Raw genomic sequence first — 13,825 nt, 5'->3', positions numbered from 1 at the left:
ATATTTTTCGAGTGAATAAAGATGTAATAGGAGAAACAAATGCTAATTCTGTTAGAAATATGTGTATTAGCGGATACTTTGAACAATGGTTACCGTAGGGAAGACCAGCGTACATTAACGCGGATTAAGGTTTTTCGTTTTTGAATTTTTTTCTCAAGCAAAAATAGCATCGCGTTTCTGAGATATATCGTGGCTACCTTTTGGCATATTCAATTTTTTCATTAATTGTTTTCCCGAAAAAAATTATTAGCCGGACAAGTCAAGTGTAAATTTTTCCCGTATATGGAGGAAGTTTACCTGGAGCCGGTTTACATATCTAATACGGTTTACATATTTAATAATTTGGCATTGGGATATGAAATAGTTAAAACGTCTTGTATTCCAGTTTTAACCAATGAAAATTTATTGCTACATAGATTGTTATAATGCAATAAAACTCTTAAGCAGGCCTAAAAACAGTGTTAATGTTTACGTATGACAGATATTTCTGTGAACTATTCGAAAAACAACATTGTACGATGTAGTTGTGTTTAATTTCATTTAAAACGACATCATTATGAATGAAAATAATCATAGTGTGTAAGCGTGTCGTAAGATTGTCGTGCTTTCCTCGACTCAAAATAACCTGGTTATTATTTATTTTATTAGTGAAAAAAATCTTACAAATTGAGAACCCATTCAACTGATTACACAATTTATTATATATTATAAGCTGTGACCTAATTATTAACTCCGATAAATTTAAAATATGTATATACTTTCTCGGCCGAAAATTGGAAATCTTCTCCTCAAAAAAAACTGATAAACTTGTGGGTATGGCACTATAAAAGTTGGAAAAAGGACTCGACATGAAGTAGCATTAGGATATTCTCACTTGTGATGCGCTCTACCTCATAGTTTTTTTTAACAATGATCTGTGCCTAAACGTACCCTGCGTGTAAACGTGCCCCAGTCCCCACTAATATTTTCTATAGAAAAAATTTTCTTATGCCTGTACTGGATAATTGTATTTCCCTTTTTTCCCCTTGCAGGCTGTGTGCAAGTGACTGGAGTATGGCCACCCAGCATTATAGCCTTCGGTGGAACAACCATCAAACTCACGTTTTACATGCGTTTGATACGTTGCTGCAGAATGAGACCCTTGTCGATGTGACACTTGTTTGCGAAGAGACCCGAGTCAGAGCTCACAAAGTGGTTCTTTCCGCTTGCAGGTAAGCTGTCTTCCCAGTATTATTTTTATCCATAAGGAAGTGCTACTTTTTTATTTTTATGAAGAAAGTAGCACTTAGAAAGAAGTTATACCCATTTGAGATACCAGTGCAGAATTACCTTTATTTGACTATTCTGACATTGCCTATCAGGACCTTTCTCAAGAACTTCCCCCATCTTGTGTGGGCGTTTTCCTGCCGTGGGTTTTTTCGCTGAAGGATACTACCCCCTTATCCTCATGTTTTTCCCACAAACAGAAATCTTTTTTACAAAAAATGTTCACATATACTTGTTAGTATTTTTAGCAATTCACAAATAGTGTATGTTGTATATTTTTTGTATTGTAAACGTTAATCGACCATTTTTTAGTATGTATGCATTGGCGCTATCGACGAGTTAGGTGGAAGAGGGGACTTCTTAGTCTCAACCTCGCCCGAATAATGACATTATTATTATTATCATCGTGGAGACACCAGGCGTCAATTTTTGGAATTTATTCACGGTTGATATTATTGCGCTTTGTTTAGTCCAGTTAGCATGTTATCAAAAATACTATCCTAGGTTTTGGCAAAAAGTGTCATAGTTACGGGATGTCAAAAAATATTCCACCATACCACGTTCGCTATTAATAAGTTAGCAATTTGTGTGCCATACTTTGTACCATAGTTTAAGGCTCATAATTATGTAATTCGACCACTGTCATTTTAAAGTCTGGAAAAAATATTGGGTGGGCAAATCTTTTAATAGACTTCGATAAGAGTTAACGACTTAGAAACATTATGCTCCTCGAATAATACTGAACTATCACAGAGTACCTTGCAATTAGTCGACATTCTCATTTCATAAACGAATCAAATTCCTTTCTTAAAGGAAAATTTTATGGAATCCACTGGTAAATTGAGGTTAGTTTCCTACTCAAAGAACCAGACATTGCATTCGCATTCCTTACTCTTATACAAGATTTAATGTCATATGCAAATTTATAACTGGATGGCCCAAATACCGAGGATTTAAATGATGTTTGTGATATGAAAACTGCCTTAACTCAAATCTGTGTGCGGAATCTGGTCATTGTTATGCCGACTGGACCACGCATTTTATAATTTTTTAACGTTAAAAAATTCAAAGATTGTGATTAAGAGAGCCATTATGGCTATATTGGCTCATGTTACACCAATATCGTGTATTTGAACATAAATATCAAGTTTTTATTTGACATTAAGTCCTCCTCTTTTCTATACTGCCTACTGGAATATGGAGTTTCGTGTTCGTCAATTCCTTCATCCTTATAACCATTTCACACGCTCAACTCTACCGAAATCTAAGCTGTATTCATTCATGTCAGTTTATTCATTTATGTCAGTTTATTCATTTATGTCAGTTTATTCATTTATGTCAGTTTATTCATTTATGTCAGTTTATTTATTTATGTAGGTTTACCAAACTTCGATTTGAGGGTTGTTAATTTGAGCAACGTAAAATTTTTACTTGGATCCATTCTCTTTCAGTTCCATCGATGTCATATATTTTTAATCAGCTTTAATTAAGTCTGATGAAAAAAATGCGCTAGGGTCTGTAATCAAATTATCTTATCCGATAATTATGCATTGTCCTGTCGGCGTTACAAGGGCCGAATTACTCACAATGATGAAAGCTAGGCTTAAGCAATTTTCTTGTCCCTCACTTTAATTTATTCCTCTGTATAGTAACAGCTGCATAATTAATTAGGAAACATACTATATCTAACTATGAACTTACGACCGCGGCTACTATTGCACTATCTATATACCTTATTTCTCATTGAAATTTATTTTAACACATTTAGCATGCTTCATAACGAGTGACCTGTTTAGCTCCGTAATGATTACAACATTTTTATTTTCAAGCATTTTCAGAGGCTTTTTCTCCAAATTTGACCTGATATAGAATATTAAAACTCCCAAACTTTATTAATCTATCTGGAAACACGTATACTGCTGATAACAAATACTTTTTATAAATATCGGCTTCCACAAAGTTTTCGCCTTTTATCAGTATAACTGGCTAGCCCTAACAAAATCTTCTTATGATGCCATTGATACTTGAGTAAAAAGAGAGATATATTCCACCGGGTAGAGAAATATTTCATCATTATTAGGGAAGATTAGCCTTCTTCCTGTCCTGTTTAATTGGGGTTATAAATTTTAATCTACTGAATGAACTTTTTTGGCTCTGTACACTAGGTTCAGCTTTTGCGAGTTCATGGTGATTTATTAAAAATTATTTTCCCCAATTGCCGAACTTGTATTTGCTGCTTATACTTGACGAAATTCCAGCGTTTTCAACTGATGAAATAACGTAATAACTTTGTATGATTCGCAGTTCTAATTTTTTATATAACTGCTCGGGAATTTGCCAGATAGTACTATTGAACTGCTCCTGTTGAAAGGTCAAAATACAAATTTTAGGACTAATAAAGCGGGAAAATAGAGGCGACGTACTAAATGGACCGGCTAAAATTTGCAGAACTTGTTACGGAAAAGGATTTAAATGAAACCAGTCGACGAGACTCTTTCCGTGCTTCGTATAGGGGAAGGCTATTGTTTCCCGTCTTCCGTGCTGAGTAGTGAGGAGCTAGAATAATAATCTATACAATATTAAACTCACTTCCGACCACTGATTCATAAATTTTTTTGAGGTAAACTACACGAGATAAGACAAAAATTCGAAGAATCGTCTCAAGCCCTAAGAAAAATTGCTAAAAAATTCAATTTCTATTATTCTAACTACTAAGTAACTAAGTAACTAAAAAATCTAAGTATCTATTTTTAATCAAAATAAGTTAGGATATCACAGAAAAAAATTCCCTTGAGAACAAACAGCAGCAATGAATTTTATGAACTAGCAGAGTGACCAGGAAAGTCCTCAGGCGGGAATTAATAATGAAACGCCTTTACTTGGTTGAGGTTGAGACTAAAATCCCTTCTTCATATAGGCTCTCGTAATTATAAATTATTTTTACCTTTTATTAAACTTATGCCTGAAAAGATATCGATTACATTCAATTATAAAAAAAATACAAAATAATGAAGAACACGGTCAACATTTACATTAAGTGGTATGCATACCAGTTACACGGTGTTCGTGGACCGTAGGTTGTGAATCAGTGAAGGAAAGGTCTACGGGATGCGGAGAGAATGGGCACATTGACTTGGTTTAGGTGGTGAGCGGAAGGCAAAGCGTTGCGATACTTGCACAGGGGACCACATAAATAAATGCGCACCTCGGACGAGCCGCCATTCGGAGTTGGAGCAAGACATTTCAGATTCCTTATTTTCAGTTGGCAATGCTTCAGAAAACAGACGTGGAAAGAAGGACGCTAGGAAACAGGGTTTGAAGGAGAAATGAATGGGGTAAATTTGGGAATTTATTTCGGGAAAATTATGGAAAAATGAAGGAAAATTTCCACAGAAGGGAATGACACCTTGGTAGCTTAACTGGCTAATGCGCTCGACTGGAAATTGGGGGATCCGGGTTCGATTCCCCATCAAGGCAAATGGTTTTTTTCTCTACGGTATTTTCGCAGAAATTAGTGAGGTAGTACACGGGATATGCTCCAATTACCCCGTCAAGTGTGAGTAGCATTGAAGTGATTCGACTTAATTGGAGTAACTGACAGTTCCGGGTGCGCACTAGGGTCATAATGCAAAAGCACGACCTTCCTCATATCATCAGGCCCTTCGCGGTCTCACCTATGTTAGGCCTGATAAACTATTGATGGGCACTGCCAGCGCGACCTCGACCTTTGCAATAGATAGACTTCTTTGATCTTTCTACCGATATTTCTCGTTGTAGAGGCGGAGGTACTGTTCGATTACCTTTTGACATACTCGCGACGTGAGCCTCTAACTGCCAACTACGCGATTGGCAATTGGTTAAAGAAATCTTTTGGCTCGACGTTTCAAATTACGTATATTTTTCTTGAAAAATTATTCATGGTTGTCGTCAAAAACGAAAGAAAACTATAACTGTGGGACCACAGGTAGTGAATGGATTTCTATCATAATGACCACAACGAGCGAGATCGTTCAGTAATGTTGAATAAGAGCTAAAATGAGAGTAGCTTTTGCGAAGCTTATTGATTGTTGTCGTCGAAAACGCAAGATAGAGATATCATCAAAGGAATACTGGTGGAAGAAGACGTCCTAAATCAAAGCGGCAAAAAGAGATTGCTACAATGCACGGGTTGTTATCGAGATTGTGGACCTATAGCAAAAATTAATGAAATTCAACTTTATTCTTGCGACTAGGCATAATGTTATTGGTAATTCAGCCTGATATCCAAGTTAGGTCGCCTATTTTTAATTGTGAAAAATCAATACAACCAATGGTACCATCAAGGGATGAATTGGATACCAGCCGCGGCAAATGTTCAAGTCTGAGAAAGGGCTTAGCCTTATTCTGCCTTGCGTAAAAACTACCTCAATCTAAAATGTTACTGGCCTCCAATAGTAATTTAACAGAAAAACCTTTACTGAAAAAATATGATCGGGCCGAGTCATTCTCTTTATTTTTCACAGTGGAGAAACTACAATAATTAATTTTCCGGACACAAGTTGCATTTCCTTATTCATTGGTTTTTATCATGCCTCATATGAGAATAAAATACCCTAAACAATCAGTAGCCATCTAAAATCAAGTATTAGTTTGCAACTAATCATTAATGCATAACCTAGATAGTGACTGGGATAAATTATAAATTTATCAATGCCTTTTAGTTTTGGTAGGAATAGTATTTTCTGTACATTTTATTTAAGCGAAATTTGTCTAAATGTGATATGATTATGCACAATTAGCACATTTGTCTCCTATCAAATATCATTATATGTAGTCAGCGTTGAACAATCTCAGTTTTCCCTCTATCCCAGTTACAAAAATTCTGATATTATTTAGTACAGTAAGTAAGTCAGAGTGAATGTGTTCAAGAGCGCAAGGTGGCTGAGCAGTAGCTGAAAGCAGAGGACAGCATTTGAACCCTAGCTTCACTACTATTGCTGTAAATTAAAAAAGTTAGCTAAGGAAATGCTTACAAGTAGATGCAATAAAAAGTCTGATTCTTCTTCTCCCTCGAGAGCATTGAATTAGTTGCAGTGTAGAGGTGATTTTTTTCCCTTTTCTTAACGTCTTCCGGTTTTTCCACGACGTCTTCGGGTCTGCTGCGTGGTTTCTCAGGTGCATCGTGTCGCCCGCAGTTTAGTTTCTAGGGAGCTTTCTTCTCCTCTAGTGGCGATTGGCCGCCTCTATTCATTGAATGAAGTTGGCATGAGGTTATTAATCATTAAGAGCAAACACCGTGAAAGCAAATGCTAGCGTCGAAGTTAGCCAATCAGACCCATTAAATCCTTCACGTGATCTCTGATTTTGCCATTTCAATACTAGCCCCATGGGCAAGAGCTAAAAATCGTTCTGGTACTGATGTCTCCATATGGTAGGCAAATAATTTTTGAATGTTTGGTTTTCTTTTTAAAGAAAAACGTAGTTGACACCTCTGTTATATTTTTGCAAAAATTTTGAATACCAGTAATATAACTTTGTCTATATTATCATTTCAGCAATATTTGTCTGAAATAAATCTACGCTATTCGACCGATTACGCCAAATAATTTGTAGATTCATTCCAATGATCAAAGCAATACCTCTGACTCTATTACGGGAAAAAATTCGTTATAAATATCCAAGAGGACTATTTACAGCAAAGGTCCCAGGCGGCGGTGCTCGTCCATAGGTAATCAGGTCTAACATCGGTGCGACCGCGAAGGGCCTAAGGATGTGAACAATGTCGTTACTTAGCATTATGACGCTCGTACGCACCAGAAACTGCCAGTTACTTCGTTTTAGTAGAATAACTTCAATGCAATTCCCACCGGACGGTGCGGACCACATACCGTATTCTTAATCCCGAATTTCCCCTGGCCACTTATCCTGAACAGTTTTTCCTAAGGCTCCCCTTGTCGCGTCTATCGTCAGAGCATTGCGAACTTAACATGAGGATTAAAATGGTTTTTCTCTAGCTCCTTAGTGGTGGCACTTCAGAGGTGCACATATACTTTTTTGCCCCACCATACCATGTGCAGTGCACACAGAAGAGGATAATGAAAGGAGAAATAGTTGTCATCGTGTAATTATCATTTATTGTCGATTGTGATAGAGGTTGAAAAAATAATAATCCCATGTTTGTCCGATTTCCGATCCGTTGCTCACTTATAGAGATATTCGCAACTTTAAATCAGTGGGTTTATCCCTTTTGCAGATTATCCGGTGACGTCACCGAGTCTCAGAAACTGCTGGGCCTCGGCCTTGCATGGTTAACATTTGCTTACAGTCTCGTGCGTGGTTTCTTTCTTCAATGAGCGAGTCAACGTACCGAAACTCAAGTGACGTCACCAACTTATGAAAAGTGGCCGGAAAATTTCGCGTTTTTTTCTCATCTCAAAATTATGAGAGGTTGGCAAAATAAGGAAGATGTCTTGTTTCATGTAGGAAATATATCGAATATCATCTGGCACTTACATCACCCGAATTTTTTTAATGAACTACGATTTCGGTCCGGGGGAACGACCCCCTTGTAGTGGTTGACTAATTGTTATTTTTGTGGAGTCAAATCTCCTACTTATTGCATGCGTTCACCCTGCTTCCTATTGGTGTTTTTTTAGCCAGGAATTCACTCCACTGCACTGAATTTATTAAATGTTTCGCGAAGTGTGATTTTTCTTTTCTATTGTAAACAAGCCGCTCTGGTGTTCCAGGGACCCTTATTTAAATTAAAAGTCTGCTTGATCCTCGTGAGCCACATCAAACTCGTTACATTTTTGCACTTAAATCCTCCAGTCAATCTTTACGTCCGATTTTTCCTGAGGGTTAGCAATCAAACTTCTTTGCCTCATCAAGATCCTTACGTTAAAGGACGCGTCACCCGAAAAGGTGGTTATCGCTTAAGCAATGCATTAAGAATATATATTCGCCTGCACTTCTAGGATGGTAAACTGTATGCTGAAAAAGAGGGCTTTTTAGCTATTGCTCAACGAAACAGAGAGAATTCTAAAAGAATGTAAGCTCCCATATAGCTGAAGGTTGTTCATTGAAACCAATGCATATTATGCAATGTAATGTGTGACTTTTAAAAACTGATCCGCGATACATTGATTTGTGCGCTGGCATAAAAAATGATGGGTATAATGATCGAATAGCACAAATGCTTACTCGTATTCGGGACTAAGAAGCCGCTTTTTCTCTATTAGCGGCTTTCACTTTGCTCTTCTGAGAAAATTTTTGAAAGTTAGTTTTGAACAATAATAGGAACATATCAGAAACATGAAGTGCCATGCATTGTGGGCGATTATGATTTGAAATTTTACGAACCATTCGTAGCAGTAAATATTTCCGTTATAAAATTGGAACGGAATCTATGTTCTATACATGCGAATAAAAAAGTTAGGAGAATAGTATCTCTTATCTTAATTTTTTCTTTTTAATGAACTAGCCGAACTAGCTTGACGGTGTTTGAGACTCTGAAAAGTACCCTGTATCAATTCGTCAGGAATGCAACGTAAAAAAATGAGAATTTTATAGCTTCAAGTAGACTGCATTTTTCGGCCCCGTGAATCGAAAAAAAATTAAAAGTTTTACAAATAAGGTTCTTTTTCGAATGAACTTAATATCCACTGAAGCTGTGTTTGGCATTTATTCCATGCACTTAAAACGGTTGAGAAGCATTAACATTGATCTGATATAAGAATATCACACCGTAATGCATAATTTTATTCGCAGTACTGAATTTTTGTGATTGAAATTTTAATGGAATGGCCAGTTTTTGAGACTGAGTTTTATTCCGGCTCATGCGATGAATACCTACGGCCGTATTCATAGTTTCCTTAGTGAGCTACTAACGCCTAAGTAGCGTTCTAAGTAGTAGCATACTAGCAAAATGGTATTCATAGATCGTTAGTAAGGGCTACTAAGCTTAGTATGCTACTATCTTAGTAGCCGGTTCTTAGTCGCCCTCAGGCCTTGTCTAAGGGAGCTACTAAATATGGAGGACCGTTGTGGATGATCGAACTCCGGTTTTATTTGTATACTGTTATAGAGTTTTTACGCATTTGTGGCAAAATGGAATACGAGAATCCATTCTTCAAGTAAGGCAGGCAACGTATGTAGTGTAGTTGTTGACAGGAATTGAACGTTTTTTTAGCTGCGAGGAAGCTACGACTTGCAGTGAATTCGTGCCTCTAGTGTAAGTGAACACAATTTGTACATTCAATGCACCCCTAAGTGAATTGATTGCATATAGACGATGAAGTAAAGAGTGAAGCGACAAGTGAAGTGATTTGTGAGTGTATGAGCTACGACAAAATAATTTATTTCTTCCATACTAGTTTAATCATTTCGATCAAAGGTATCTACTAGCTTTTGCAAGAGGGGTATGTTCCATATTTGAAGCATTTGTTCTTAAGGGATACAGCAAGCGCTTATAAATTTTCATTCGTTTGTACGCTTATAATTTGTGTTTGATTTTATTACTTATTCTAGTCACTTCATCGTGAGCTTTCGCCAGTGTGTACATTTCGCGTATTTCGTTGCACTGTTGTTTTTGTTTTGGTTACGGTACGAGTGATAGTGGAGAGCGAGATTGGAAGTTTGTTGATGTTACAATTTCTGGTTTAAAAATTTGTTTCAGCCTATTTATTTCATTGTCTAAGTAATGGTAATGTGAAATAACATCAACTGATTCTAAATCATTAGTGATGAGTGGGAAGTGAGATGTGAAGAATTCTTACGAACGTCGAGTGCAAATTCTTTTGGTGTGTGCAGAGTGATTGGAAAACTGTTTATCATGCTTTACTAGAGTTACGTTATAGTGTTTTGAATTAAGTGTGAGTCAAGCTTTTCATTGAACCAGTTGATTTGGAAGGTACGGATTATAAGTGTCATAAAGACAGCTCGTGAAATGTGAAGTGAAATGTTGTGTGCGTTGTAGTGCTATTTGTGATATGATCAGCAATAAATAAGTGAAACAAGTTACGTTAATTATGCTTTGTTTTTTACATTAACCACCTCTAGTAAACTATATGCCGTATATTTCCGCACGCTGTCAATATTTGAAATATTTAAATGTAGCGAAGCAGATTGTTGTTTCCTTGACTAACATTTTAGGAGTTGCAAACATATGTTACTAATTGTGTAATATTTCTAAACCTGCCACGTATATGTTACTAATTGCTCGCACGTAGGTGTTTGTTACGTAATAAATTTGTATCGTTCACACATTTATCTTAACGTTATTTTCTTAACGATTCATTTCTACATTGCAAAATTTTTCGTTTCTTCTCCGACATTGAAGTGTATCTCTGCTTTCCGAATACAAATGTGTATAATACTGACTTTGCTAGTTATGTTTTTCCATACTAATCACGCATATACTAATGGAAAAAAATATCGGAAGTGCAAACAATATGCAATGTATATGATCAATGAATACGCGGCAGTTTGTACAACAATAACTGCATCTCAAACGAACAAATGCTTCGGTATTACTCATAAATCTACCCTTTCCCAATGGTATTGCAATAATTTTTGTGTACAGCAATCAATAAATATGTCTGCGATGCGATATCACATCGAATTATCCATTATGAAGTAAAAATTTCAATGCATTTTGCTGAATCAATTTCTTTTGTTTGATAGTTTTACGAATTTTCCGCGCCGCGGAGGAGTCAGATGCAGTGTTGCCAAGCGTAGCCTAGCGGGTTGAACCCAAATCTCTACCGAGTATCGGCTGCCGAGCTGGCTAGTAGCATACTAAGTTAGTAGCTCTTAGTAGCTCACTTAATAGAATCCATGAATACCATATCTTAGTAGGCGACTAAAAGGTCTTATTAGCCGACTAAGTTAGTCGCCCTACTAGCGTGTTTTAGCGGAAATCTATGAATATGGCCACTAGTTTTGAAGTCCTGGAAGCATATTTATATTCGTATATCTTATTTTTCTTAAAGACACTACAATCACATCCAGTTTCTTCATAACATCGTAGGTATATTATTTAAATGGCTTCAGTATTCGATTATTTTACCGAGCTGTTATTCCCTTTCTTCAGTCGGTATCAATGATGGGTGATAGATGGAAATATACTTGTAGTACGATATTGGGATCGTTCCGTCTCGGGACCGGGGACAACGCGCTATTGAGTAACTACACTCGTATATTTCTCTACTTACTGACCCAAAGTAGCACCGCGAATATGGGATGAGCCAAAGGATGATGAAATCTTGTAAATAACTCTCATATTTCAACAACAATTTTCTCGATCGAACAACTTGATTATTATCAACTGCGTGACTAAGAATACAAATAATAACTTTAGATATTTCTTAAATAAGTATTATTCAAAATACAAATAATTTTTAGTTATATTACCGCGCTTCTTTTCCAAAAGCTGTGATGACAACTTATGAAGGTATAAACCAGCATTTAATATGTTTTAGCTGTATTTTAGTTGTATTGAGCTGACGTTTTAAAGTATTTAAGAGGATATCGTGGAATTTTAAAATACTAATTTTCAATATATTAGTAACCATGTAGGCAACTTATTTACCAAAGTTGATAGCTGCTTTTTCGCGCTCTAGAAATTGACTATTTTCTTTTTGCATGAACTAGAGTGGAGTTCGATTTATATCTAGCTGCAATTTTCGCGACTGAAATTGTTTCATGGAAGGCGCAGAACCATAATATTGATCTATGCTGTCGAATAATGGCTGTATAATGAGCTAATTAGTTTGTTTATTCCGATCGGGTCGTAGGTCATAAGTCTTCTTATCAAAGTTAAATCAATCGATAGTCTTCTAAATAAGTTGATCAGTGGATAGGGTTTCAGTTAAGTTCGAATCGAAAATTGATGAGCTCCTAGCCCTCTGAATAAGTATTGCATTAGCTGGTCGGTAACTAATTTTCTGTTCGGCAACATTGGTCTTCTTCAGAAAAACGGAAGCATAAGATAATTATTCTTCCTCACTTTTCTGAGTTCCTAAAATTGTCTTTCCTTGTGAAGCCCTGAGATTAAATTATGTGAGCATGGAATATATGTGTTGGTTAAAAGAAATTTAACAGTTCTTTCATTGTAAATTTTTTGTGGTATACGGTTTTGGTAATTATAATTTTTAAAGACTTTTCCGTTTCAGTATATTTTCATATTTTATAGTATCCGCAATAGTGTAGATGCTGATAGATTTTTAACCTCTTAATGCAATTTTTTTGAGTAAGTAACGAGGAAGTCCTAAGAAGGGTAGGAGAGAAGAGAAGCCTCTTGAAAACCTTAATAAGAAGACGGAACAACCTTATAGGCCACATCTTGAGACATGATGGTCTGATGAAGACAATCGTCGAAGGACAGGTGGAAGGCAAGAATGGAAAAGGAAGACCTCGAACAAAATATATGGAACAAGTAAAGAGAGATGTGAAAGAGAAGAAATACGTAGGTGTGAAAAGATTAGCTGATAGGAGAACTGAGTGGAGAGCTGCGTCAAACCAATCCTAGGATTGTTGACCAGTGATGATGATGATGAATGCAATTTTAATATTTTTCTGCCTTCTATTCTTTTGAGGCCAACATTTTTACTTTTGTGACTGGCAATGAGATCCCTTTGATCACCTTTCGATCACAGGTTTACGTAAAAGTAGTGTTGCTGATTGAGCCTTTCGATTTCAGCTACGCTGTGCTCTTCCTCGTGGCTCTAGTTCCCGCGATCATTTTGGATTGCATATTTATAAGTGTATCATTAACGTGTATTACTGTGTGAACTATTTTTCGTGGAAAATGTTTCACAATTTATACCTATTAATACTTTTCTCTAATTTTTGTCAACAAAACGCGCCTTTTAATCACAAAATTCCTTCGTCACCGTCCGTCGAAGATCCACGATTTTTGTCTCATTTTATAGCTATGACCTTGCATAAGACATTTAATAACAAGTTAATTCATTTTATGACGGTTCCATTTTGTTAAATTTGAATCTGTAAGAAATTGTTAGCTGTATTTTATCCAATAATTCGTCTCAGAATTGACCGGAAAATTAATTTTATAATACGGTAATATGAAGCTCACGATTCCTGCCATAAAATTTAGTAGTAACTCATTATTACTTTTAAAGAATGTAAGCATTGATATTTTTTCTCTTGCTAGGTGCATTGATTCTCCCATTATAAATACAAGCTCAGGACTGGAAACTGGTTGCTCGAACGTGAAAATGGGGTGATATTTTCTGCTTAAGGGCTATATACTATTCGCTTTACCCACAGAAACAATGTTCTTTTTCGTTATATATGTTAAAATTTGTTATTTGCGGCATTTAAGCCTCCTTAATGACCTCTAACGCTAAGAAATCTGCTTTATTCTATACAATATCTGTTCTTTTCATCGAATCATATTTTTTATATCGGAATGAAAAATCCGAGAGAAATGAAAACGTAAGCCACACCATTGTATCGCGGACGAAAACACCGTCTTGCTACCACATGCATCGGAAAAGCTAGTAGGTGCTTCTTACAGAAAATGCTTATCATGGTGCATTTAACCTCTCCACCAATA

At 36.3% G+C, this 13,825-nt stretch overlaps 1 protein-coding gene across 1 annotated transcript in view; it reads left to right on the top strand.

The window, feature by feature from the left end:
- The window catches only part of LOC124171126 (protein jim lovell), a 166,233-nt gene that overhangs the window by 71,148 nt on the left and 81,260 nt on the right, over positions 1–13,825 (top strand). Inside the window, exon 2 of the mRNA XM_046550263.1 lies at positions 1,032–1,211. Within this exon, the coding sequence (XP_046406219.1) occupies positions 1,054–1,211 (158 nt within the window). The 5' untranslated portion in view covers positions 1,032–1,053. The remainder of the gene's footprint in view (positions 1–1,031; positions 1,212–13,825) is intronic.

Source organism: Ischnura elegans, chromosome X (genome assembly GCF_921293095.1).
Source record: "Ischnura elegans chromosome X, ioIscEleg1.1, whole genome shotgun sequence".
NCBI lineage: Eukaryota > Metazoa > Arthropoda > Insecta > Odonata > Coenagrionidae > Ischnura > Ischnura elegans.
Note: the sequence above shows the minus strand (reverse complement) of the source record. Positions and strands in the feature narration are given on the sequence as shown.